Raw genomic sequence first — 24,906 nt, 5'->3', positions numbered from 1 at the left:
CCAACATTACAAACAAAAACAAATAAACAAAAGAATATTAACAAAATACACAAATTTCTCCCAATTCTCCTGAAATCGATAGAAATATCCGGAGTAATACGTACTCCCATCTCCCCTTTTCCCAATAGTAATGTTATTCCAAATGCAATGTTGAAGAATTCACACCATCAGTAACTCAATGCGTTTCACTCCTTCTTACCATGACTGAAGCAATATTGGTTGATAAGAAAATCAAACCGACTCTTATGTTATCAAACACATATTTTAATTGCACATATTGTATTCACCCTCTGCCGATATGCCGCCTTAGAAAATTGTTTACAATTCTCAATTCAATCGAAAGATCTTTTAATGTTTATCCTAAAGTTTAAACAATTATTCTGCATCACACATCACGATAAACATTTAGTTCTTTTTCAGCTTGGAGTGTATTAAAATGCTGCTACATTTAAGGTATATGTACCAATATCGTTTTTGGTGTCATAGTGATTACATCGTCATCCTGGATAAACACAGCTCGGGGGATTTGAAGTGTTTGTGTTTATATGGACAGTATCACGCATTTTAGCGAGCCCCATAGTTGTTGATGTAATCATGCGCGATGTAAACATTGTCGGGTATCAATATGACAACTAATCGCATTGCCTAAATGTCCTCATTGTGTGATTCATCATGTATCACTTATGAATGCAAGCGAGGGAATATTTTGGTCCAAGTACCCCCGGGTAGGTACCTTTCTAGGAGCTTCATGGATAGCGCACTAACTGTGCATATGAAACCAGCCATCCCGGGCCAGCCATATCATTTAGCATGATTAATTCTGGCTGAATGTTATTTATACCCATGAAAGCAGAATCTTATGATATAAATTGATCATTTATACAATTTTTTTACAAGATTTGATTTTGATTTTTAAAAAGCTTCCGAGATGTCATTTGGGTGGATGCAATCTTCTTGTGTGCAGCAACCGACTAAGATCCTATCCGTGAATCAAAGTATGCCTTCAGTCTATATTAGGACATCACTGTGGTAGGCCATTTCCCCCACCTGAAATAAAAAACAAAACATTAATTTGATTGAGTTTAGAACTATGTTTGCAACTTTCATTGTCATATATATATATTACATCAAAATACATGTATAATTTTAACGAAGTAAATAGTGAAAATGGATGGGTTAGCCCGGAGGTGAGTTCATGTTTAAGCCTGGACATGAAGAGGGATTCGTTACAGGACACGTTACATGCGAAAGAACAATCGTGGCGGACAAAGCGATCAATCTTTAAACTGATAAATGAGTTATCGATTATCGATACTAATGTTGATGATTTGACTTCTATCGTGTTTTGAAAGAAGTGACAAATTATCTTGTATGTTTTTAACACAAAGGCCATAATGCCGGATTGGCATTGAAGTCAGAATGTACGATGACGTTGGTTAATTTTTGTCAAAGTTGATCAGACGTATCTTTAATGTTTAAACATGTCCCAAGTTACATCTAATTGGAATTGACCAGATTTAATGTGCTAGTAATTCAAAAGAGCAGCTTTGAATTAATTGTCTTACTAAGATATTGTAACAATTTAAATGCCCTACAGTACACTAAGCGTCAAATATGATAAGTGGGGTTTGTTTAATTTTACCTCATTATTTCGGCTTAAAAATAAACAAAAACCTTCTTGACTGAAATAGTTCATTACTCAAACACCACTTTTCCGCGTTGACGTGATGTATTCTGCGCTCCATTTGAGCAAAGGATTTTGGGATATTTGTTTGTATAAAGATGATTATTACCCAGCAGTTTTCTGGAAGACTAGTATATACATCAAGATTACAACATGCGATGCACCTAACAATTTTTAGATTAAGGGATCTAGAATGAGCGTTTATGGCGTTTCGACAGTAGTATTTTTTGTGGGACATGAGAGCACCTCAGACGTATCGAATTGCATTCTGAATACGAAGCATGTCTTTCTGATATCAAATAATTTTCATTTTTGAAATTCACGATATAATACAAATTTTATGACAAATTATTAAAATTTGATATTTTTCAAATTTTGATTTATAACAGTCCTCGAAATAAATTTTATAAATCTAATGATATATTCTTAAAGTGTATGTAGCTGGGAGGAAAAGCCGACGATCAATTGAAAATTTTGACCTTTTATATTGAAGATATGGATTTTTCCCAAAAGACCTATTTTATTTTGGTGTTTTGGGGAAAAAAATCCATATCTTCAATACGAAAGGTCAAAATTGTCAATGATCGTCGGCTTTTCATCCCACCTACATACTTTAAGTATAAATCATCAGATTTATAAAGTTTACTTCAAGTACTGTTAAATATCAAAAATATCAATTTTAATGATTTGCCATAAAATGTGTATTACATTGCGAATTTCAAAAATCAAAATTGTTTGATATCAGAAGGACATTCTTCGTATTCAGAATGCAATTCGATATGCCTGATGTGCTCTAATGTCCCACAATAAATACTGTCCAAACGTTCATACCCCTTCCCTTAATGGTATAAAAGATTACATTACACAATAACTTCTGGTCTTTTGAAGATGACCCAATGTCGCATTTAGAAGAAGCATGGCTTTCAATAAACATCAGTTTTGATGGATTAGCATTATTTTCATACAACATGTCTAAATGACTTACCACATAAAACGTATCGTCTCATATCATCTCGGTTTCTAATCTTCAAGTTACACATCTGGCAAGTTACACCGCTGGGCATGGTGCATGCTGTAAAATAATGCAACGACAAAGGAATGATGAAATACATTAGTAGATGAATAAATACATGTATATAAAAAAATTATACTAGTGACATGTTAACACTCATTTTCCACATTGCTCCTGAAGAGTGTGGATGGTTTAAGCCATCTATATGAAACAGATTTGTATTACTTAGAGAATAAAGGTATTGGTTTTAGCCACTGGAGTGCATCTATCCTCTCATATAACACGGGCGACATCATTATTTTAAGTAAAACAACGAGGCGAAGCCGAGTTGTTTTACGCCCAAAATAATGATGTCGCCCGTGTTATATGAGACGATAGATGCACGACAACTAAAAACAATACCTTTATTCTCATTCTTAAACACTTCAATTCAAATAGAAATATCATAAATATTGCAAATTTTAATCAAATAAAATCCTACATTTAACAAGGAACTACCTAGAGCTTAAAATCGATCAGTCCGTTGTTGCTATGCGCCTCCGATTGGTTCAAATAGCGAGTACGCGTATTGCGTTGATGCACACGCGATGACCCGTGTGATATCGTGTCATATCACACGGGTAAGAACCAATAAGATTGCAAGAAGTGTTTAAGAATGTGTGTTAAAATTTATTATAATGGTTATATTTCACTCGTATATAGCACTGTCTAAATAAATAAATAAATAAATAAATAAATAATTAAATAAATAAATAAATAAATAAATAAATAAATAAATAAATAAATAAATAAATAAATAAATAAATAAATAAATAAATAAATAACGCATACACGCCCTTGCGACAAACGACGCATCCACCTCTCACACGATTGAAGCCCCTTCCCCTACACTTTCATAAACATTTCCACCGCCGTTTACATGACACGCTTCTTTACTTACGTCCAATTTTCTTCTTCTTTCCTTTCCCTTTTCCTTTTCCTCTTCCTTTCCCTTTTCCTCTTCCCCTCCCTCTTCCTTTTGATCCCCTTTTCTCCATCATCTCCATAGTCATCTCCATAGGTGAATTTTGTTCTTCGAGATACTCCAACACATCAAACAAATTCAGTTTCTCGTCTGTAGCTAAGGCATTTTCATCTTCATCATATTCATCTTCGTCGAATTCATCTTCGTCAAATTCCTCATCCTCGTCATCAAAGAAAGTAAAAGCACTGGCAATCACCAGAGTGCATAACAAAAGGTATAATGTGAGCTTCATCGTGATTCTGTTAAGCAAAAATACAAGACGGAAGTAAGAATGGGCTCCAAAGTGAAATTATTATGCATAAACTAAAATGTAAAATCCCTTTACTACTAATCGTTCAGTGCGTACGCAGGACTCACTCAAAGTCGGAAATGTTAAACATTATTTTGTGTTGCATCTTAAAAAGTGATGATGATAAGTACATAAAAGTATACATTTTCAGAAAGGAAATGACACAAGGAATCCAACTAGCACGACAGATTTCTGCAAAAATGAGCAGTTTTTAAGAAAAGCGCCAATATTGATTTTCCATGCCAATTTTTTTCGGTCCGCCATAACAACTTACCCAAAATATCAAAATGGATGTAAATTGCATATTTGTGTTCTAAAGACACGCATCTAGAAAGTGTTTTCTTAAATTTTTGATTTTTTTCTTCGTTTTAAAAATTGGGTCAAAAAAGATCAAAATGTACTTGACTTTTTTTTTTTCAATTTTGACCAAAATTTGAGATAATTTAAGGTATATTTTCAAAACGAAGAAAAAACTTCATTACTTTTAAAGATGCAATACAAAATAATGTCTAAAATTTCCCACTTTGAGTGATCCTGCGTGCCACCTTAATGCGTATTAATTTGAACGATGTCGTATGGTATACGATTGACAATTACCTTTTAAACCCTAGTTTAAAGAGTAGCAGTGTGTACAATTCAGCCAAAAAGCAACTAGTCCGCAGGACAGGCTACTCCTAAAGTAACCTGTCCGCCCTGAAAGTAAATCTGTCCATATATTTTATGAGTAACTTCAAATCAGAATTATGACAATCAGGCAAAGTAGAAATATGTAGTAAAGGAATTTTGTGCATAATAATGACAACTTCTATTATAAAATGTATGAAAACGGTAAATTGTTAAAGCTTAAAACCAATTATCGAAAGAAAGAACATCTCCTCTTATACCTATGAATTTTATTAACACCTGGTTAAAGCATCAGAACTGTGGTTATAAGCCTTATTTTAATACGGGTTTTAATAGGGCTTAAAATACCGAGTTTGGTTACCTTTGCAATGTATTTTTGTGAGACCTGAGAGCACATCAGACACACCAAATTGCATTCAATTTGAGGTCTTTTATGAAACGTCATGTATATCTTCAATGCAATAGGTCAAAATGGTTGGCTTTTCCTTCCAGCTAAACACACTTTAAATACATATCATTAGATTTATAAAGTTTACTTCGAGGACTGTTAAATGTCAAAAATTTAAATTTTTAATCAATAAAAGTTTTATTATATCGCGAATTTCAAAACAAAATAAATGATTTGATATCAGAAGGACATTCCTCGTATTCAGAATGAAATTTGTTGTGTCTGATGTGCTCACAGATCCCACAAAATACTGCGCAAAAATGGGTGACCGAGCCCTTAAGCAGCAGGACTGTGGTTATAAGCCTATCAAATACTATAATACCTAAACACCACAATTGGTTAAACACCTAAATGCCAAAAGTCATAATGTCAAGATCATCAAAAATGAACATGAGTCAATCACAACTTTCCCATAAAAGTAACAAGCACAACGCTTCTTTCACAATATCACTTCGAGTTCATCAGCATTCAGTATTATCATCTTGTGGATGTTGTTGGATGATATAAAAAAAAATACTCACAGTAATATCGATATAAGTATAAATTACACACACTTACCGTGATTGCGGATCCTCTATCTATACGGCACAACAATTCCTCACCAATTCTATTCAGCTTGTGAAGTGAACCACTGTCCACTGTTATTTTTATATCCTACGGTTCCCCTCCCAATTTCAACCACAACTTTTAATCAAGTGGGGAAGAGCCGCTAATTGTTTTTACATTGTTTTTACTGGAATAATCACTGATGGAGAAACGTACAACCTACATTTTTGACATTCTTATCTTACATTCTATTACACTTAGTCGTTGTGGGTGACATCCGGCCAGATGGGGCCATATCATATGTCCGCTTCCTGACCATAAAGCTCATTAAAACCAGTTAAATTTCATCGCAATTCATTAAATCAGTCCATCTTAAAAACAAAAGTAAGTAAAAATCGTTATCCACTCGGGACGAAATTTATGCTTCATCTCAAACATGATAATCTATATACCCAACATATGCTATTAATTGCAAAAGTTATATTTTTGAAGCGACCAGTTTATTAAATTCTTTATCATGTGTGGTTAATTAGGAAGTCACCCTTGAAGTGTTGAAATGTGGATGGTTCGTCTTGATTTGATAAAAAGCGTATAGTTGACGAGTGAGTTTTCCCCCTGATAAAGAATTTTGAAATGGATAGAAAAATAACCATTTATGAACACTTTACTGGGACTATGAGCGTTTTCATCTTGTCAGTTTTGGTTTCTTGTTTCGTTTTCGGTTTCGGATCTCATTGTTATTTTGAGGTGTGAGCCTCTCTTGATTAGTCTGTCAGTATCACTTGTTTTTTGTGCTTCTTTATCATCTTTTAAATTATGAGGCTTTCTTAACTTTTTACTTGTGTCATACTGAGGAATCTTGTGGTGACCATGCCGGTGTTTGAAGCGGTCAAACACCCTATGTCGCTCATTACGATTCACCCCTTCCCCAGCCTCTCATCCGGCCCCCTCCTATCCTGACTTCTCCTCTCCTCTCCTCTCCTCTCCTCTCCTCTCCTCTCCTCTCTCCTCTCCTCCTCCTCTCTCCTCTCCTCTCCTCTCCTCTCCTCTCCTCTCCTCTCCTCTCCCTCTCCTCTCCTCTCCTCTCCTCTCCTCTCCTCTCCTCTCCTCTCCTCTCCTCTCCTCTCCTCTCCCAGCAAACACAAATCGTTTTCGACATCATTCGCAAAAGGTTATAAAAGGTTGTCAGAAAACGTTTAAATGTCGGGTGATGTAAAGGGTATTTTAAGAGTATAAAACATTTTCATAACCTTAAAAAACATTTTTTGATAATCTACTGCTCAGCAATCAAAAATGTTTTACAGAAAACGTTTAAATATCGGGTTATATAAAGGGTATAAAAACGTTTTAATAACATTCCAAAAACAGTCTTGAAAACTTGATACAAAACATTCTAAACAGAATGTTATTTTGGGGTTGAAAAAATATTTTGCGAAAAATGTTTGCCCAAAATATTTTCAATAACGTTTTAAAAACGTTTTCATGACCTTTATATAACCCGACATTTAAATGTTATTAAAAGGTTTTGAAAAAAACAGTGTAAGAACATTTCTGTGTTTGCTGGCTTCAAATATTTTAACATAATGTTATTTAAAGTATTGACACAATATTTGGTAAAAATGTTTGCAAAAATAGTTTACAATAACATTTTATGAAAACATTTAAAAATATTGTTGTAGTGTGTTTTCATACAAAACGTTTTAAAACGTTATCATGATCTTGATATAACCCGACATTTTAATGTTATTAAAACGTTTTTTACCTAAACCAAAAGCCAAAATATAACTTTTTTAAAACGTTTTTAAAACGTTTTTGTGTTTGCTGGGAGCTCCTCTCCTCTCCTTTTTAAATAAGTTATATTAAGGTTGGTCTGAACCCTGGAATTATGGAAACTTTCGGGCCTCATAACTGCTAAATTGTTGGTGTAAAGTATATAAAAGTATACATATTTAGAATGGCAAAGACTGTGAGGTCAAATTTGGGCCAAAATGCCATTTTTGGCCCAAAATCCCAAAAATAACGTTTTTTCTTGTGCCAAAATTTTATTTTTTATTAATTTTTAAAAACTAGATAACAATATCTAAGAGCCGTTTTTTTATTTTTTTTTATTTTGACCAACTTCCCCAAAAATATTTGAAATTTGGGCAAAAATCGGGCTTTTCTATGATTTTTTTGAAAATTCAGCATTTTTTGAACATTTTTGGTGCAAATTTCTCGAATGATCCCAGTGCAACTACGAGGGCCATTCAGTAAGTTCTACTTCTGCTGTTACAGCTTTGGTTCTGTAAATGGCAGCTTCTTCAAATTTAGCCCGATTGGAATGTCACCACCAAAATGGGAGCAAATGTATATAATAAAAAATTATTGATACATATTTTAGATTTTTGTAAGCAGTGACCTCAGAACCAAAATACGATTTGATACAACGGAAACGGTAAAGAATCGTGAAACATTTACATGAAAATATGTGTGTATCCCTCCTACGAAATAATCTCGGTATGCAAGTGTTATGGTTATGCTAACAGATTATAACTGAACCAACACCAAATGTGTTATCAAACAGCAAGATGACCAGATAGACTGGTTCTATTTTGGAAAAATCGTGTTCCTAGCGGCAAGTTTACACTGATAGCCAGACTGGGGTCAAGTGACTCTCTAAGTGGAGTAAACAAGCACTGACTCTCAAAAGGAGTCACCTGGTCGTCACAGGAGAGTCAGTATAGTATAAGTCCTATTCTGGTAGGTATATACTTTTAATTTTTATCTTTTGTGCTATTTCAAAACTGTCGGAGTGACCCTTTAATGGAGTCAGGGTGACTCTATAAATGGAGTCTGGGTTACTCTAGAAGCCGAGTCCAGCCACTACGCGACTCTATGTCTAAAATGACTCCATATTGGGAGTCAAATGACTCCTGTGTAATGTCATCAACGAACGGTGACTCTTCCGCGGAGTCAAGAAATTCATGACTCTTCAAGGGAGTCAGATGACTCCAAATATGGAGTCAGATGACTCCAAATATGGAGTCATTTTAGACATAGAGTCGCAGAGTGGCTGGACTCTGCATTTGGAGTCACCCTGACTACTGTTTGGCTTTCAGTGTGCGTAAAAGTTTTTGTTAATTTGGGTATGCAGAAATCGAATCTGCTGTCTGCCAAGCAATATATTGAGACCGTGACCCTCAAAAGACCCCAAATGACTACATATAATCGTATAGAGGGCAAAAATTAATTTTATTCAAATAACAATTTCAAGCATGTCAAATTGTGCGTCTGGTCCCGCGGATCCCAGAAATGTAATTGTTGTGCGTATCACAGCAAACACAAAAACGTTTTTAAAACATTTTAAATAAGTTATATTTTGGGTTTTGGTTTAGGTAAAACTTTTTAATAACATTAAAATGTCGGGTTATATAAAGGTCATGAAATCGTTTTAAAACGTTTTGTATGAAAACACACTACAATAATATTTTTAAAATGTTTTCGAAATGTCATTGTAAACTATTTTTGCAAACATTTTTGGCCAAATATTTTGTCAACACTGAAATAACGTTGTGTTGAAATATTTGCACCCAGCAAATACAGAAATGTTCTTACAATTTATTTTACAAAACGTTTTAATAACATTTAAATGTCGGGTTATATAAAGGTCGTGAAAACATTTTAAAAACGTTATTGTAAATATTTTGGGCTAACATTTTTTGCAAAATATTTTTCAACCCCAAAATAACATTCTGTTTAGAATGATTTGTACCAAGTTTTCAAAAATGTTTTTGGAATGTTAGTAAAACGTTTTTATACCCTTTATATAACCCGACATTTAAATGTTTTCTATAAAACATGTTTTCTATAAAACATTTGTGGTTGCTGTGCAGTAAATTACCAACAAATGTTATTTAATGTTATGAAAACGTTTTATACCATTAATGTACCCTTTATATAACCCGACATTTAAACGTTTTCTGACAACCTTTTATAACCTTTTTGCGAATGATGTCGAAAACGTTTTGTGTTTGCTGGGATACGACTTATCGGTGAGAAGTTATGGGGCACAAAAGGTCACTGGTCGATTTGTTAGTTGTGTATGGGTCAAAAGTTAAAGTTGCTCAAATTATCGTAAAAGTTGACGCAAATTGTTTCAGAAAAAAGAAAAGTTTGCACTATCTGCGTCGTCTAGTTAGCATGTTGCATTGCAAAGAGTCAAAAGTATGTAAGATTGCATAGGATTCAATATAATTTGCATTTATTTGTCATCTATATTACTGATACAACTATTCTTTTTCTGAATCCCTTGAACTTGAGGAACAGCATCCATATTTACGATAATCGGGGCAACTTTAAGTTTTTACCCCTGCATAACATGCAAATTGATCTTGGACCTGTTGAGCCTCATAACTTGGTAACTATTATGTCCTAATCGCAAATTTGTTACATTTTTGTGATCCTATTTGAGACCCAGACGATTTTGCAGCATGTATAATTTTTGCCCCCTATGAGCATGTAGGGGTTTGGGGTCTTTTTTAAGGGTCACGGAATTCCAATATAGCTTGACAGACAAAAGTTTTGAGTTCAAAGATACACCATCATCTAATTTTACTGCTATGTCTCCGGTTTGGCACTGCCTATTCATTCAAAGGCGTAACGCATGATCGTTCCCAAAGTCAAAAATACCCCCTATTTTGCGCGATTTCAAGAACATTTTCAGCATTTGTTACCCCTATTTTTTCACAAAAACTGGTACAAATTAGCCTTAAAAATGTTTTGCATGTCAAGTACACTTTTGCAATAGCACCACTTTTTTAACATTTCAAGAACACACACCAAAGAATACGGCGGCCAAACTGGAAAGTCTCTAGTGACGTAATCGGTGTAAACAAACCCCAGAAACAAACTGAGTGAGTTGTTGAATATTAGAAAGGCACAAAAGTTTGACAAAAGTGAAATCCGGGAGTAAATTGGGCAATAAATGGTAAGATTTCTTGGGATTTCAACATTCTCAAGATTCACAAAAATAATTCACACGAAATTGGCGTACTCATAGTTAATATTAAGTGATAACACCGGGGCTATAGGTCTGAGTGTGTTTCAGAGTATGCTTGGTGACCATCTGTATGAAATGACGTCTAAGTTCTGTTTGAGACCTGAAATTAAAAAATAAAGGCACCCAACCATTTGTTGTCACTTGTTTTATTTCTTAAGGCTAAAATTCCACCACAATCTGACAAGATTTTTTGCAAACATGTTCTTTAAACATTTTCAGCCAAAATTTATCAATTTTTGTCCCATAACGGCTTTTTTTATTACAGACAATTTTTGCATTAATGTCTTTTGGGTATTTTCAAGAAAAACATTAAATTGGATTACAGTTCTTATCTGCTCTTATCTTTTCTTTACTAAAAAGGCAACGATTTTTATTGGAGTGAAGCAGCTTCTTTTGCCATATTACATAACTGTTACTCTTTTTCTTTATGTCAGCTTCAATTTAAGGGCAAAATAAAAGGCGATACATGCAAATTTGAAATTTCTTGACACTTATCTTTTTTATGTTTTTTTGCACTATCGTTTAGAGCACATCAAAGTCTAGGGAAGGTTTTCTCACATTTTCATTGTTATCAAACTATTTGCTTAAAACAACGATATACACCACTGTAATGTTGCCTGAGTAATTTAATTTAACTATTTAACTTTGTTTACAAGCTGAAAGTATGTAATAAGAAATATGAGACAATGGGGTACACCTTGGAAGTAATCATGCAAGAGTTTGTATATATGTTATGGCATGTTTTATCACTTACAGTCGTCAAGTGATCAAAACAAATTGAATCATATCTCATAACATGAGAGATTGTAAACTCTTCATGTATGTGTTGGATGTCATTGTGCTTCAAAAAGAGGTACATTTTAACCAGTTTACCAGCCAATAATGTTCTATTTTTAATACAGCAACGAAGGAGATTTTGAGTACATAAATGTGCTCTTCCTCATCAAAGGAATTAAAGTTCTTCTGTCGAATTGCTGGAGTCTGGTTTATAAAACAACACATCTGTCAATTACAGTGGAGCAGTGCCGAAAGAAGCCTGTTTCCTGGAGAAGGAGTGATTGGTGAAAGAAGCACCATTTTTGGAGAAAGCAGTGTAAGGAGATAAAGTGTTTGGAGAAAGCAGCGCAAGGAGATAAGTGTATGCAATTGTTGTTATATGTATATACCAATTATATTTTACTTTCAATTAAAGACTTAGATTGTGTTAGCTTAATCAACCAGTGTATTGGTGTTGTGCATTCGTGTGGATTTGGGTAAAAGGTGATTTTGGCCTTGAGTCGGTACGACTCGTAACAAAATTATATGCAATTTTTTGCTGATCAGAGTGACAAAATTGCTTTTTTCACACGTTTTTTTTTAATATTTCGAAAAACGAGGCGAATTTCCGAAAAATAAAATCGCACTATCGTGTTCATTGTTTTCAAACTGTTTGCTCAAAACAAAAATATACACCATTGTATGCATTTTTTTTGCTGATCAGAGTGACAAAATTGCTTTTTCACACGATTAAATTTTTTTTTTCAAAACTGAACATTTCTGTGTAAATCTGACGTTACCATAGGATTTCGTGACTCATTTCCATTCCAAAAATGTATAGTTTAATATACGTTGGACATAAACTTCAGAAATAATGAAAAGGGTCATTTTCTCTCCCGTTACTCTCCCCTTAAAGGGCAGGTCTATTGCAAAAACAACATCATATCATTGGCAAGCTAATAATACGAGGACAATGAAAATGACTCCTTGTTTGAGAAAATAAGACGTTTAAAATTGATATTCCGCAAAAACCAACTTAAGCGGTGAGTTCCTTCGAACGAGACAGATTTGGCCTACAAAAACGGTGAAGTCATGAAATGAGATGTGCCCGCTTTGAGAAAAGAGACTATAAACGCTCTCAATGGACAGAACGTATACTGTTGTTGTTCACAGAAAAAAATTCCAAATTAAGTATTACAAATTTAATGGTTTTTAAACATATGGATAAAATCAGCCGCTTCTTTTTTTTATATATTAGACAATTGTAATATTACAATTCATATGTATATCAATATCATGAGAAATATTAGGCCTAAAAAAATAAATACATAATTTGAGCTTAGAATTTCATCTTAGACTAGCATATAAACCGTATTTAAGTCCACAAACTCATGTATCTGATTTCCCTGTATATTGAAATGCTATAGTTTCAGTTGGATGAAATATTACAAAGCAAATGCATAGTAACAATACTGTGTGGGCTTTGTTCCCGAAATGAGAATAATAGTGTGCATATTGTTATGCAGCATTGTTATGGTAAGTGATAGTACAACTCATTGTTGCTACTGTCAAACTTGTCAAAGTGATTGTGATTGTATGATGAGAGCATGATATAGTGCCCGCTTCATTTACCTACGTCATCAGCCAAACGGGGGAGAACATGTACGCTTCAAACGGGGGAAGAACACGTACGAGGCTGAACTTTACCCACACAATTTCTCCTTTTTCAGGAGAAATACGCACAAAAAATTGCAACAAGTGTCAACTTGTAATGTAATAATTATTCTCTTCGAATAGAGATAAACTTGTTTTTGCAATAGACCTGCCCTTTAAGCCATCTGAAGTGACCAAATGGTACTTCAATTTGGCCTTCTTATTAAAAACCTCGGTCGAGGTTTTCAAAGTTTAAAAATAACGGTTAGTTAATGAAAAGAAGAAGTGAAATTTAGCAGCGCGACGAGGTTTATTTACCCGTAATAGAGTTCTTTTGTATTCGCTATTGTATCCGCTATTATATTTTATTCATAAAAACTAGTGCATGAATCGCGGAAATTGCTGAGATACACATTTATTGCTGATCTCTACCGCCGGCGCGTCGGCGTTTCGCAATGATTAATTTTCAAAATGATCCCATACTTTTTACAATTAGTAGTTGTACAGAAAATAACAGTTAAATGTTACATGTTTTTAGTAGTAACTGGCAGTTACTACTAAAAACATGTAACATTTAACTGTTATTTTCTGTACAACTACTAGAACGCTCTTCAATAAAGAATTGAGCACTTTCTCCTGACAGTTTTTCACTTACGCTGCATATATTCAATTATATATTTATATGTGCTTTTTATATAATAATAACAAATTGCAATTATGAAAACTACAAACTATGAAAGTGAAAATATATTTACCATCGAAAATATACCATACTTAAATTCTATCATAATATCCAACCCAGAAGTGCCCATTTATTTTCTAAATTATTGTTGTAATAGAGCCCAAATATCCCCGCAAATATCTTATACACGATTTTATTGATTCATTTTGGGCTTACCAAAAGTCAGAAGTCGTCAAAAATGGCAACATCCTCACCATTACCAAACCGTGTATGACTTGCTGCTTTACAAATTATCTTCACTTGACCAAACACGCATAGTACGTTGATCGAAAGACCCAGCAGTTATAAGACACCGCATGGCTTGTCTTAACAAGTCTTAACAATGCAAAAGAGACCTATATCTTACCTACAGGCACTAGCTCATTTACAAACATCTATTGAACAGTTACGTAGTCAATCGATAGTGCGGACACTCTTCACTCGCAAACCACCAAAATTCGTGCTATTTTGGCATAGTGCCCTCTCAACAATATCTACTATCTGCCTACATGTTTACACTCTAGAAATGCCAACTAAAATCATCCAACAACTTCATTTTAAGAATAATTTCAGTATAGAAGTCAGTAGGAACAGAAAGAGTATGGTCTATACATTCCAGGAAAATGTTTCATTTGTTTCTTCCATCATTCTATATTTCCCTAAAATTATCACATTTTTTCTCCAAAATCCTCTGCAAATGATTCTCCACGCTACGCCGAAATTATGTGCGATAAATCATACAAATTTTACACAATTTTACATAACTTCAGACAGTATTGGAATATCTTGATGATTTTTAGGCATTTTGAAGGGCAACATGAGCATACTAAGAAATCGAAGGTCGTAAAAGTTAATCCGATAACAATAGAGGTTATTCATTACTTCAAATGTGACCCCTCGGCACAACTGAGCCCTGAAGTCGCCAATCATCATTTTTGAGATATTCAACCAAAATATTCTGCTTGAAATTAGCTTTAAAATGATGTATATCATGTCTATAGTACTTGACATTTAAGTAGTGAAAAATTAATAAAACAGTCAATAAATCCTTTGTTTCCTATTGTTTATTGTTAAGTTCGATGGAGCATATCTCAATAGTGGCACTGGCGACATCCGGGCTCAGTTGTGCCGAGGGGTCACATATGTGGTTGCTCATGTACAAAATTCCTCCACATAGGCTGTTTAGTTTAATCGGGAAGTGACCTCTTGAAATGATATCACACTGATCAGACTGATCTTTATGTTATTACAGCGAGGCCCACATACAATGTTCAACACAAAGTGAACGATGTTATAACTTGAAGGGCTAATAAACCAACACCGCCAAATTTGACTGACGTGTGTACAACGTGGATGCTATGAGGAAATTGAACACTTTGTTTGATCATGCATGTGTGTTTATGGTTCGGATAGCGGTTACTTAGCAACTCTCGTTCCGCTTGGGTTTATTGAATACACTTTATATAAAATCATCAATATGTCGTTTCCAGTATTAAAATAATTCTTTAACAGTTTTAAACCTATAAGAGCACATTGTTGCATGTACAAATTACGACTCATTCTTCATGTTATTACTACTTTACTAAATGGGACCAAGTTTTAAAAAGGGTGAAAAGCCACACATGAAAGATTTTTTTAACTTTGGCCCCTTTTTACGTTTTGAAACGTTTTTTGGTAGATATCTTCTTTGTAGATGTACATATTTTCTCCGTTTCATCAGCACTGAATCCTGATTTTATTTTTACCTCGCCTACAAAAAATGGGGAAAATATATCAAAACAAACCCGAGGTTACAATCATGGCAAATATAAAATTACTGCTAATTGCAGAAGCAGAGATAGGGTAGAGGTAGAACTTTTTGAATGACCCTCATATAGTTTAGCAATGTTCTCTTATTGTTACTGAGCTGTCAATTATATTCGCCGTAGAAGTGACGTAATAATCGGATTAACTACCATAGCAATAAATGAATACAATTTTTGAATAGATCGCCATGCACTACAACGTTCACGCGGTTTAGAGGTCAAGTTAGCTCAATCGATAAGGTTGCGGGTTCGAACCCTGGCGGTTCCTAGTACGCTCTCGTGGAAAAATTGAGTTAGCTTGAAATTCCCCTGGACAAGGAACTTCCTGCTAATTTGTCTCGTTGTAACCCGTACGAAACTCGGGGAGCTGATCCTGGTTGCGATGGTTATTTGTGGAATGCCTAGGGTGTGCGCTCTTGAAGCAGCAAAGTCCCTGAATTGTGTTTAATGATTTGTGGAATGATGTGGGCCGTAGTGGTCAGCGACAACCTGTAAAAGTGTGCTGAGGCTTGTGGATCAACGTCTAGGCGGTTTTTTACCTATGCATTGAACCATAGATGTCAAAGAAAGGCTGATCACTCGCAGCTGTAAGATTAGTATCTTTGAAAAGAGCGCTATTGTATTCAATCTATGTTTGCTGACATACACAGGTGATAAGTGTAATCTGCTTGTAGTGCAGGGCGATCTATTCAAAAATTGTATTCACCTATTACTATGGTAGTTAATCCGATTATTATTAGAGACAGTGAGACACTACAAGTAGGGATGACCAATGAACCATCAACTTGATTAGAACACTCCCATAGACATGCAGGGAGCTCAACTGTGCACTGCTTGCACAGACATTTCTAAATTGAGCTCATTCTTTTATTTTTAATTTTTTTTCTGTAAAAATTGGAGATGTTAATGGCAATTATGTTTTGTAACTATCCTGCAAATTACAGCAACATAACTTATTTGGTTTTTCTGTAAGTGTGAGTCAAAATTGGTCCATCACCACAGTGCGCTTAATTGCCAGTGGCCAAATGCAGCACTGCTCAGAATGGCACAAAATATTCAGATGAATAAGATCAGGTGAACACCTTGACCTACTGAGCTGTAATTTAGCAGAGTTGTCGTTATTACCTCTATCATACCATCTGTAAAAAGATTTAAAAAATGGACAAGTAGATCTCGAGTTAAAAATTAAATCACCAGCTTCCCTTTGGAATTTCAATACACCTTTCGAATCATGTTAAATAGACACCTTTCTGAACATAAATGTGAAGTTTCGTGCTCATTTGATGTATTTTTCACCTGATCTCAACCCTAAACATTTTCTTATATTTATACCATCTGCACTGACTTGCTGCTATACACGCACAGGAGCTGTACTTTTAAAATACGCGCCTAATCAATAATGAGTCTTTCACTCCATTGTTAAAGTACTGTGCTCCCTGTAGCATATGGAGTGACCAGGTCCTAGAGTGTGATGGTTTTGTAGCAGATGACAGTATTCATTCAAGCCTATCAAGGTCAGTTATTAGCCACTTGCTGAATGGCTGGGCATTATCAGCTATCAAAGAGATACCTTACCCAGTGGGCACACGGGTCAGTTTCTGACGTTGTATCGACGTTGTATCAACGTCCGATTTCGACGTTGAAATAAGGTTGAAATCACGTTGTATTTGCAAATGGGCATCAACCTTGATACAACGTTGTATCGACGTTGTATCAACGTCGAAATTCAACCTGATTTCAACCTGATTTCAACCCGATTTCAACCCGATTTCAACCTGATTATATCCCGATTTTAACCCGATTTTGTAAATTATCATTCAAATATAGGGCCTAATTACTAAATAATAGTAATAAATTGATACTTACCCGTGTAGAGTTTCACAATCGGCCGACTGGTGTATTATATCATGATTATAGGCCTGGTATCGCCCTGGGGAATAGCCACGGGTATATCGCCCGCATCGTAGTCGGTGCAGAATGCGCAGTTGGCACTCATACGCGGGAGCCAGCGGCGGGAGGCAACCCGGTGTGGAGTTGGTAGGTCGTGCGCAGCGGTCATGCGTTGTTGTCGGTGCAGAGGGCCCCGTGCAGTAGGCACCCATACGCGGAACTGGGTGTGGAGTGCCGTGTGCAGCGGTCACATTTTTGACCAAAAATCACATATTTGACTAAAAATCACATTTTTGACTAAAAATCACATTTTTGACCAAAAATCTAATTTTTGGCCAAAAATCCGATCTTTGACCAAAAATCTGATCTTTGACCAAAAATCTCATTTTTGACCAAAAATCACATTTTTGACGAAAATTCACAATTTTGACCAAAAATCTCATTTTGACCAAAAACTCATTTTTTACCAAAAATCTCATTTTTAACAAAAATCTCATTTTTGACCAAAAATCTCATTTTTAACCAAAAAAATCTCATTTTGACCAAAAATCTCACTTTGATCAAAAATCTTATTTTTGACCAAAAATCTCATTTTGACCAAAAATTTACTTTTTGACCAAAAAATTACTTGTTTGACCAAAAATCTACTTTTTGACCAAAAATCTCATTTTGACCAAAAATTTTTGACCAATTTGTTTTTTCAAGATGGCCACCACTGAGTAAACCTGCAACCTTGTGCTAATTTCTCACCTTTTCATATCAGTTTACCGTAATAAGCCTCAATTTGATGATTGGACCTACTTTTAACCTTCAAATCCTAAATGGCCGCCAAATTTATCAGCTCACATAGGCTTTAATTAAAGCACTGATCATGATGAATTGAGGGTGCAAAATACACGATACCCAGTTAAATTGCACTACATGCAAGCATTAGATATTGATTAAAGTATTTGAACAAAAATACAGCAATTTAATTATTTTCAGAAATAAATCTGTAATGACTTTCACATAGATGTAGGCCACCTTTTAAATCTTTCAGACCGTTTCCGGCGCACCAAATCTGTATTCGCTTCAACAAACACATCTTAAAAACCAAACATTACATTTAATAACTTTTATTTTGTAGCCAAGATGTAAGGGTATAATCATCCCAGCAAACAAAAAAACGTTTTAAAAACGTTTTAGATAAGTTATATTTTGGCTTTTGGCTTAGGTAAAAACGTATTTATAACATTAAAATGTCGGGTTATATAAAGGTCATGAAAACGTTTTAAAACGTTGTGTATAAAAACACACTGCAACAATATCTTAACAATGTTTTCAAAATGCTATTGTAAACTATCAATGCAAACATTTTTGCCAAATATTTTGTCAACATTTAAATAACTAATTATGTTAAAATATTTGCATCCAGCAAACACAGAAATGTTCTTAAAATGTTTTTTAAACGTTTTAATAACATTTAAATGTCGGGTTATATAAATGTCATGAAAACGGTTTTAAAATGTTATTACAAATATTTTAGGCAAACATTTTTCGCAAAATATTTTTTCAACCCCAAAATAACATTCTGTTCAGAATGTTTTGTATCAAGTTTTCAAAAATGTTTTTGGAATGTTATTAAAACGTTTTTATACCCTTTATATAACCCGACATTTAAACGTTTCTGCAATACATTTTGTGTTTGCTGGGCAGAAGATTATCAAAAAATCTTTTTTAATGTTATGAAAACGTTTTATACCCTTAATATAACCTTTATATAACCCGACATTTAACCGTTTTCTGACAACCTTTTATAACCTTTTGCGAATGATCTCGAAAACATTTTGAATTTCAATTGCCTGACACGTAAGATAGAGAGGTGACGATGGAGGTTTTTGAATGAACCTCGTATTTAATGTTAATAAGGGTTTCCTGGCTTGCGCATTTGGAATATCCATTCAATATTAACTTGAAGAAAACGCGTAAAAATCTTCTTTTCACGTTACAACTTACTTAAAACTTCTGATACCATGCAAGTGCAAGGTATCTTTAAAATATGGTTTCTACGTCTTGACTTTTGATACGCTAACTAAACTGGAAATTGTTGACAGATTATACAACTAAATACTTTTATTTTTCTCATGGAAGAACTTCACACTAACTTTCTTAGACTGATGATCAGATCATACAGAGAATGTGATCAATAGTTTTGGTACTGTTCTGCGCTTGCACTCCACCCTTCAACACATGTTCAAAGGATCCTTGTCGTGCTCAGTTTTAGCTGAAGGAGATAAGCATCGAAAACGTCAACCCTATCAGTAGGCTTATTTCGCATTGATGATGTCATCACTACCAATATCAAGAAAATCTAGACCAGAATCTGTATTGCTTGCTTAGTTGTTCACCTTCTTTCTTTGTATGTTAAGACACATATCAAGGCAATAACAGCTGTTATCATTAAGCTGATGGGTTGGCGCCTAGATTTGAAGCTGGTCCGTTTCACAATTCCTGGAATTTGATGCGGGAGTACATTCCATCTGCGGGATATAGATGGAATGAAGGACCCTTTGACCCTTCATGACTAACAAGGTTAGAACTTAAACTGATGAGTAGTACGTGGCACTAACTGCTCTACGATGGACCCAAAGGCAGAATTTGCAGGAAGAAGGAGGGTTGATCTAGGAGTTGCTCCATGCCATTCTTTTTAAACTAATGGCTCTCTCAAGTGACCAGTTCATCCGAAATCTTTGGCTGCATCTAACCTTTCTGATGTTACGTCAATTTTCTTGATGCTTTATACATTGTACATTGTCATGGACTATAGCCTTTATCATGTGGCGCAACGACACGTCAGCTGTAACGACAAAAATAACAATTTAGGGATTATCATTTAAAATAAAAACACAACTATTTCCATAATTTACACAGAAACATTATATTTGGCATAGATATGCAGTAGGATTAAATATGCGTAATGTATATCAAAAAATCAAAAAACTTGATGGAGTTACAAACCTAGACTCCCCTACCGGTAACGTAAATGTCTAAATATAAAATCATTTAATACACGACCTAGCACATCATGCACATGCATATGACATGAACATGACTTGGACGTAGTCTAGGGCCTAGGGTTCATCTATCTATGCTCCCAGCAGTACCAAGCAAGACCTTTTACTGTACGATATGACTAGGGCTAGGGGCCTAGCATGCCTAGTTCGTTAATTAAAAAGGAAGGTTTTTATTTCAAACACAGTCTCACAGAATAAATTACATTTACATTGCCCCAGCAAATATTCCAAACTGACCGAGTCTTCTACAAAGTAGGCCTACAAGTCAAGGCACTGTCATGACTGTATCGTGTCTGTCTAATGGTGCATTCATCGTATATACAGCATGCAGCAGGCATGTTGCTCGAAAAACACTAGCAACGAATTTGCTCACGGATACCCTCGCATTGCGTTAGAGAATATGCTCGAACAACATGAACAACAGGCATGTATCTTAACTTCTGCTTAGTAAGCTTAACTATTTTAACATATCCTGATGATACAAAATGGAAAAACAAGTTGAAATATACATGCTGCAATATGTCCAAAATTCAAGTAGACTTTTAAAGAAAATTTAAATGTTTACTAACCTGTTTTATTTGCAAATTTAGGCCTCAAGCATGCAAGTTCATGTACGTCACTCGTACGTGTGTAACTCCATTTACTTTCACTGCTGTACATTGGGCAATATCAAGGATTCTCGAGTACTAATATACTATAGGATAAGCCACTCGTTTGCGCAAATGAAGTCAGTCATTCAGCCTATGCGCGATAATGCATGTGATGGCATAGTACTCCTGTACGTGTATGAGTGTATAACCTGTGGAAGAGATGATGCAATGTTTACGTCATCGTTTCCAAAAAAATTAAATGGTGAAAAACGGCGAACATTTGGTCGAATCTTTCTATTACTATCATATCGTGAAAAACCAAATAGCTGAGGAGTTAGCTCAATATGCTAGGAAAATATTCTGTTCGAGGACCCTATGACGAGACTGGCTAAATAAGCTGTATTTTTGCTGGAAGGGGTCCGAAAAATTGGCAGTCGATGGGCGCCATCTTGGACAAATTTAGGGTACCAAACTACCCAAAACTGTCAATCAACATTCCGATGGTACCAAACTCCCTAGCAACCGTCAATCAAACTGCCGAAGTGACTTCAATTTTTGTACAGGGATTGAATACGAGTGTCACGGCCCTGGCAATATCCCATAGTGTTGGGCGAAAGCGATACGTACTTGCAAACACCTGCGCACGCACGTGCGTACCCGAAATAACTTTTGAACGCAGGTGCGTATCCATAAACACTTGCACATGTGCGTGCGTACCCATAAACACTTGCGCACACGCTTGCGTACTTGCAAACACTTTCGAACGTGCTTGCGTACGCATAAACACTTGCGAACGGGTGTGTACATGCAAACACTTGCGCACACGTGTACGTACTTTCAAATACTTGCGAACGTGTTTGCGTACTCGCAAACACTTGCGAATGGGCATGCGCACATGCAAATAACCTGCGCACGCACGCGAGTACTCATAAACACTTGCGAACGCACAAGCAAACACGAAAACACTTGCGAACACTTGCAAACTCGCATGCCAAATGCGTGCCCATAAACACTTGCGAACGTACGTTTGTACTTGCAAGTACTTGTGTACGCGCGTGCGTACCTGCAATAACTCGCGAACGCATGTGCGTACCCATAACACTTGAGCATGTGCATGCGTACCCATAAACCGCAATATCATATAACCACTTGAGATTGCGCATGCGTACTTGCAAACACTTGTGCACGCGCGTGCGTACTTGCAAACACTTGCAAACGTGTGTGCATACCGGTAATGTTCGCAAGCGTACGCATGAAAACTTCCAAACGTGAGTGCGTACTCGCAAACATTTGCGAACCCGCGTGCGTACTCACCAACACTTGCGAACGCGTGTGTGTAGGGCCTACCGGCAATGTGCGCGAGCGTACGCGCCCACCTACAATAGCTTGCCAAACGTGCGTGTATAGGCCTACCTATAACACTTGCCGTTCCATGAAAAATTTGAGAGAGTGCGTTCCCCCTCCCCTGCTTTCGCCGACTATGATCAACAACATAGAGGCCTATGATGCGGCCGGCTCCAGCCAGGGGCTAGGGGCCGGACTACATGACCGCTGCGTACGGCCCACTCACTCCACACCCGGTTGCCTCCCGCGTATGGATGCCGACCTCTGCACCTCTGACGCCGGCTACGCCGACGGCGATACCCGGGACATTACCCCGGGGCGATATCACGTGTTAGTAAAATGGTTAAAAGAATATGCGAAATAACAATAGGCCTGTTAGGGACCGTTCAAAACACTTGTTCGGGGTCTGACAAAAAAAAAAATCAGTTCTCAAATAGTTCAGGGTCCCCTTTTGACATAAAAATTATGGGTCAATCCCATCGAAAATCATGTAAACTCAATTTTCACAGGAAAATTGTTAGTTTATTTTTTTCAAGGCCACCCCCCCCCTAGAAGGGTCAAAACTTTTAAGCACCCCCCCTTTTTTTTTTTTTTTTTTCTACAAGTGTTTGTCGCACCAGCTTCCACCAAGTTGTAGGAATTCCCATATCAACATCAGCCAGCCAATTGAGCGGCGACGGGGCCGTATAGCATACCCCGTACCACCCGGTGTTTTCGCGTAAGTCATTACATGCTTGTTGGAGGTAGTGAACGCCACGGCGGGCCACTTTTGAAGAAGAGAAACGGAAGTACGGTATAAATCGGGAGATCATGCGGCATGGATATAATTACTTTAATCATGTTATACTAAGCATAGGCCTATTTCGTCCTAATAATATCTTATGTATTAAAAAGGCCATTAAGTTGTGCGTTGAAACATTGGTTGAAATCAGGTTGAAATTTCAACGTTGTATCAACGTTGAAGTTCAACCTGATTTCAACCTTCTTAATTTTTTGCATTGAAAGTTGGTTGAAATCAGGTTGAAATTTCAACGTTGTATCGACGTTGAAATTTCAACCTGATTTCAACCAATCTCTAGGTTGAAATCGGGTTGAAATCTGGTTAGGTTAGATTTCGACGTTGTATCAACGTTGATACAACGTCGAAATCCTAACCTGTGCCCACTGGGTTATGCTGCTGCCAATCACAATAGAGGTTAAACATTTTTGTTAAAACCCCAGAAGTGATATCAGGACAAAGCTGTGCATGTTGGTACTTGATTGTTTGGATTCCTATGTAGAAAATCCCTTGTAGTACATTAGTATTTTTCTTATGTGTAGTGTATATTGTTGTGGAAAAAAGTTCACCTGGACTTTTGATTTTGTGCCACTTCGGCCATTATGGATGATTTTGAGCAAATGTTTTCTAAAAGTATGATTTCAGTGCCTCGATTTGAAGAAATACTTAATGCTATTGACTAGTAAAGTGCCATTTCATAAGAAACCCCTTTGATACTTTCACAATATGCTTGCTTCATGTTTGCATATATATTAAAATAAAGAAATATAAAAAGGTAAATATATGCTTATACCAATTTTGCTCACATTGCTATTTTTAGACTTTGTCAATTTATTTCGTTCCAATGACCGGTCAGAATGGGAAACTTTGAAAATTCATAATTCGAAAAGTTGTTGACCGATTTTGACCATTTAACCACCAAAATACTTCTGTTGATGAGTTCTGTCCAGAAAACAATCTTTTTTAGCAATAGGGGCAACATGAAATTATGATGGTCATCCCTACTACAAGGTTACTAACCCCTTTATCAAAAGGATTTTAATTATGTCAATAACAAGCTCCAACAAATGATATATAGTTATCATTGATTAGGGACGAATTTGGAAACTCAACTATATTTTGTAACTGGCGCTTGGTGGTGTAGATAGCAGAGCCACGTGATTCGATGTAGGGCGTATTTCTATTGGTACAAAAATATAATATTTACCTGGTGCTGATGATGCTGTGGCTAAATGTGTTAGAAGCTCAGATAAATAGCGGTCATTGGTTGAGAAAGCCCCGAAAATAGATTCTTCAGTGGCACATTTGTGGGTCCATGTGCCAATACAAAAATGTTCAACAAATTATTCTAAATTCAATAAATTTAAACAAAATTTGCAACAAAAAAAGAACTACGCCACATTCTGGTCATGTCAGAGAAAAGCTAAATATTGGGTCATTGGGTCACAGCAAAACAAAATAAGAGGGTCATTGGCTGATAGGTGGTTTAAAAAAGGCTATAAGTGCCCGCACATCCCTGCCACCCATTTTCAGTGAGTGTAGTACATGATATTTGAGTTAGCATTTTGTCTTGCTACATTAGTGGACCTTTGACCAATGATTTTGGTAGTTATTCCTCTCATTGCTCATGTTGCTAGGCATAATAAAAAGT

General features: G+C 35.8%; 1 protein-coding gene across 1 annotated transcript; it reads right to left on the bottom strand.

The window, feature by feature from the left end:
- Window positions 1–243: 243 nt before the first annotated feature.
- On the bottom strand, window positions 244–5,766 carry LOC140166482 (uncharacterized). Its single transcript, XM_072189961.1, has 4 exons — window positions 5,640–5,766; window positions 3,637–3,959; window positions 2,670–2,756; window positions 244–1,047 (listed from the first exon to the last, which is right to left on the bottom strand). The coding sequence occupies exons 2-4, from the start codon at window positions 3,950–3,952 to the stop codon at window positions 1,022–1,024; spliced, it is 429 nt and encodes a 142-aa protein (XP_072046062.1). The 5' UTR covers window positions 3,953–3,959; window positions 5,640–5,766; the 3' UTR covers window positions 244–1,021.
- Between the last annotated feature and the right edge of the window lie 19,140 nt (window positions 5,767–24,906).

This window comes from Amphiura filiformis, chromosome 12 (genome assembly GCF_039555335.1).
Source record: "Amphiura filiformis chromosome 12, Afil_fr2py, whole genome shotgun sequence".
Classification (NCBI taxonomy): domain Eukaryota; kingdom Metazoa; phylum Echinodermata; class Ophiuroidea; order Amphilepidida; family Amphiuridae; genus Amphiura; species Amphiura filiformis.
This window is presented reverse-complemented; position numbering and strand designations above follow the sequence as displayed.